The 4,678-nt window shown below is 38.9% G+C and overlaps 1 protein-coding gene across 2 annotated transcripts; it reads left to right on the forward strand.

Moving 5' to 3' along the window:
- Nucleotides 1-588: 588 nt before the first annotated feature.
- On the forward strand, nt 589-2,983 carry LOC145785693 (uncharacterized). Of its 2 annotated transcripts, XM_082597386.1 has the most exons (5): nt 589-611; nt 1,101-1,220; nt 1,542-1,703; nt 1,851-2,033; nt 2,356-2,983. In XM_082597386.1, the coding sequence occupies exons 3-5, from the start codon at nt 1,559-1,561 to the stop codon at nt 2,520-2,522; spliced, it is 495 nt and encodes a 164-aa protein (XP_082453512.1). In that variant the 5' UTR covers nt 589-611; nt 1,101-1,220; nt 1,542-1,558; the 3' UTR covers nt 2,523-2,983. The 2 variants fall into 2 exon arrangements, with proteins under 2 accessions (XP_082453512.1, XP_082453513.1); XM_082597387.1 differs by lacking the exon at nt 1,851-2,033.
- The last annotated feature ends 1,695 nt before the right edge of the window (nt 2,984-4,678 follow it).

The raw sequence follows: 4,678 nt of genomic DNA on the forward strand, positions 1-4,678 counted from the left end.
CTTTTTATGTGAAGACAGGTAGTATAGGCTCTTTTTGAAAAAAATAAGCCAGGTGTGTTGACTTATCCATTGAAATTGTTGGTGAAGGGACAGACCAAAGCTGTCATAGGCCATGCAAGGTAAAGTACGGTACATCTTAACCAATGTTATGTGACATTCTTGTAAGCTTCAAGTCTTTAGTTCAAATATATAAAACTTTTAAAACAAAACATTTCTCTTGCAACTTCGTTTCTTAGATTATTGTAGTTCTGAGCCAAACATTTAAAATGGTGAAAATTTGCTCTATCTATCACACAAAATTTGTTTCTGGTGCAAAGGTGACATTTTTTGCCTTTCCTAACGATTAACGTTTGCGAATTAACTGGTGCAAGTTTGCTCATCAAGTCCGCAAATGGAATGGACCCTTCCCTACCAGTCTTATCTGCTCAAATCACTTTCTTGAGCAGGATTTTGAAAATTATTTTGAAGTTAATATGGGATTTTGCAAACGTTACATTCTGAAGAAATCTGCTGTTCCCACCATAAAATGTACTTCTGCTACCGGTACGTCTGATGCTACTGCATCTAAGCTGGATAGAGATCATTGAATGCAAAAGCGGACAATAGTGAAGGTTTGTAGTTACACAATAGAAGCTATAGAAATAGGCTGCATATCCTATGTAATGTTTTTAGGCCTACTTGTTTTAAATTTTATGAACATACAATGTGCCATCTGCTCAAAACGATTAAGTAGTTATGTAATACCGGTACCACTGTTATTATATAGTCTAATTACAACAGATCACAACCTTGCAAAACAGCAAGGTTGCAAAACTTACTGTGTTGCTTACGGTCGGTACTTACTTTGACATAACACCTTTTATCTCTCAATTGGGATTAACAACTTTGGCTCAGAATATGTGGCTTAGCAATTTTTTATACAAATTTGATGTCCAGATTGTTTTCTTTCCTAACTTTTACAGAATGTAGCTAGTGGGATTCATAATCTGATCATAATTCAATGTTGCCCAAACTACAATTGTGCTACCCAGGTCTTCATATGTGTTCAGGAGGTGCGTGAGACATACAGTAATCTGATATTAATTGTCAATTTTTTGTAGGCCATGAATGATGAAATGGGTGCGGGTTCGACCAAGAAAAGTAAAACCACTGCATCTCAACAAGCTGTGCCGTCTGCTGCTGAAGATCCCATTGACGTTGCTATGCATGATGAGATGACAGTATGTAGCCTTGCATTGTTGTATTGATGAACCAACATAATTAATATAGGCTACAGGTTCAATCTAATGTGCTGCTTGTATTCAGTTACGGGTGATGTCCTCCTCTTTTATCTCTGGTGGTGGCCGAGGGGTTTATCGTTCAATCATATTTCATTCTTTTTTTGTAAATTACCCAGTAGTCAAAATCACCGCATAATGCTGTTGCATTAATCTCTTATGTACAATTCAAGTGCATCTAATACTGGCATGGTACCAATTTCAAAACGTTATAATCTTCAATGGTTGTTAATAAAGCAAAGTGTACTTTACAATACATATTAGGTATTGGAGGTTGCGGAATGCGGATGTTGACAAACAAATGGTTAGCTGCGAGTTTTCAAGTGAGTCATTCGGATGTTTCCACCCGGTGTGAAACAGCATCTTTCCAATCCAAGGCTTGTCAGGTTTCATTAAAACAGGAGCAGACTACAAAGCGATCTGTTGGTGAGTCACATCAATAAGTGCTTATCTGCTATCTTTTTTTTAAAGTTTGATTGATTCTGCAGTCAATGTTAAAATGTTTCTTTTTGTTTATTTACAACTACTCATAACAGTCTATTGTGCCACTACTACAGCATTAGTTCTCAACAGGTACCCAAACGTGGTTTGGACGAAATACCGTGGGCACGAACACTGAAACAATGTTGCTTTCCGGTCTGGTTAAGCCAGTTGCATCTTCTACCCCACTTAAAAATAGAGATGCATCTGCTCATTTTTCTATCTGTCGTCTGAATATGAACTATCCGAGAAGTCGTGGGACACAACAATTGAAGGGCAGCAATATTTGAAATAAAATAGTCAAAAAGATTGGTGGAGTATTGTAGAGTTACCTTAGTAGTGTAACAATTGCATGTTATAACCGGCATATCTAGTATGCTCTTAAAACATATCCATTTGCATATGGGTGGAACCAGTATATGAAGTATATTCCTTCATTGCCTTGTAGGCTATTAGGTTTACATTTCTATTGACATCTCTTTTTCTTATGAGTGCGTTCACTTGAGCTTGTTTACTGTTCATTGTTCAACAGCCTTTCAAGAGCTGGTTGCGTAATTGTTCCATTCATTATTAAACGACTTGCTGTTACATTTCCCAGGCAATTCAGGCTGGTCGCCTATAGGCAGGTGCTGGAGTGGCTGTTGGATGGAGAAGTTCTGGGCAAGTCCAACAGAGTCGTGCTGCCATCCTGCATTGTGTCATTTATCCGCAGAAAGTATCCCAGTGACGATGGAGACTATGCTGGGTTCCAAAGACCAGTGTTAACATTTTAGTCTTGATTTAACCTGGTTTATTGCAACCGTTTCGTTTATTTTTATTTTTCGATTTGGTGTTTTTTGGTTTGGTTTGTTTTCGATTTGTGTGTCGTAATGTGATTTGTCATCAGTATTGTATGTTGGTTTATCCTTTTACTTTATTTCTGCTTCAATTTGGCTTATTCTAGTCTTTTTTTAGCTTCATCTAGATTATTTTTATAGAACGGAGATGTCAACACCGCCGAAGACAGTCCCAATGAATGCTAAAGCGTTATCGCATGATAGTCGACTGTACTATGTCCTGCAATACCGTACAATACAACATAATAATAATGTTATGGTTTTATTTATTGTCGCTCTACAACAGCTAAGGTCTTTTAGCGACAGGGCTCATTTTTAATTTGTATCAGGTTTACGATGTTATCACATTATTACCCGACTCATTCTCACTGCGCTATGCAGGATAGAACACAATCGGTACCGTTTTTAAAGTCTTCGGTTTGACCCGACCTGGAATCGATCTCAGATCTACCAGCACCAGAGCCGAAGGCAAAACCACTCGGCCACTGAGCTGGTGTACAATACAACATATTTTCGATATAACCAAGTTTGGCTGTTGTAATCTACGAAACTAGCCTTCGGCGATGGGCTTCGCAAACCACTCCTGGCACACAAGCATGAACAACTAAATTTGTATAATGCTGGCTGAAAGATGCGTCTTCACTATGGAGGCCTTATAAATTTGCGCATTCAGTAGCAACCAAGCCTATCTCGGCTAGTTTGGTCTCGACTCCAACTGACGTCATATCGCTAGGTGGCGTTGACGAGTTTGCTACTTCCAGGTAGCGTGAGAGAGAAGCGCTAGAGAGCGTGAGAAAAGGGTCGGTTTCTCGACTGTGGGCCTCAATTGTAAGGAAGTGAGTTATTCAACAGGTTCCAGATGTCTTGGCAATGGATTCTAGCCTATGTTAATTCAATCGTGCAGTTGCACTTTAAATGGACACCATTTATCAATGGAACAAATTCAATTTCCAAAATAAGGGGGAGATGATGCACCCTACTGTAGGCCTACGTGATGGTCTGCATCCATGTCAGTGCATAGTGGTTAGCGCGTTGGGATCGCAGTCGAGAGTCTGCATGTTCGACTTCAGCCACCCGCACTTGCTGTTGTTTCTCTGGGCAAGAAACTTTACGATAATTGCCTCTACCTAGTGATCTATTTCGAGTAATGGGTAGTACCAAATTTAAGTCATAATTAGAGTAGACAACCGGAAACAGACATTGCCGTCGGCTGCAGCGTGGGTCAGGTGTATGTCGGAAGGCGTACACCGATGCATAGCGCTCAAGTCCGCTTTCCCGCAATGCAGGATAAAGATAAACAAACAAACAATTAATAGTCAGTGCACAATTCTGAAACTAAATTCCCCTCTAATGGGGAATTTCCCCCGGCAGGGAACCACTGTCTTAACTTATGACCAAGGTTGCCAATTTGGCATATTTTGTATGAAGGTAATCATTTGAATGAAGGGCCATTCCGTGTCAATTCACACAGTCAAGAAAATCAACCCCTTCGATTTTTCTTAAGTTTTACACACCTTTTCACTATCCTATATGATGAACAACTGCAAAATTTGAGTGAAATTTATTGAGAAACACGAGAGTTATGAAGCATTTAGTTTGGGGGGGGTCTGTCAAGGGGGCACATTTTTTGTATTTTTGGCCATGTTTGAGGCCCTATTACTGCTAAACTAAATTAGGTAAGAACCCAAATTTTTTACATGTGATAATACTTCTGCCAAATATTGAAAAAACAACATCGTTCACATTGTCACTCTAAAAGGTCAAAGGTTATAGACATCCAAAGTTGGCCGTTTCCAGCTCTCAGCTAAAATTTACCAAAATTTTGAAACCTTGCCAAGACCCTATTTTTGATTGGTTTTGGCTAAAATTTAATAGAAATGTTGTTTACAGGATTCTCTATGAACTGAGAAAATTTTAGTATAAAATATTAAAGATTTTGGGAGGTATTTAATGTGAAACATGGGTTGAAATGAAAAAAAGCAAAAAGTGGGGTCCTTTTAATACCCCGGTTACCCATGACCCCAGTGAAAATTTGCACTGAAATTTTTTTCACATATTCACTAAGATATGACAAGTCTACCATGC

Source organism: Aplidium turbinatum, chromosome 16, assembly GCF_918807975.1.
Source record: "Aplidium turbinatum chromosome 16, kaAplTurb1.1, whole genome shotgun sequence".
Lineage (NCBI taxonomy): Eukaryota > Metazoa > Chordata > Ascidiacea > Aplousobranchia > Polyclinidae > Aplidium > Aplidium turbinatum.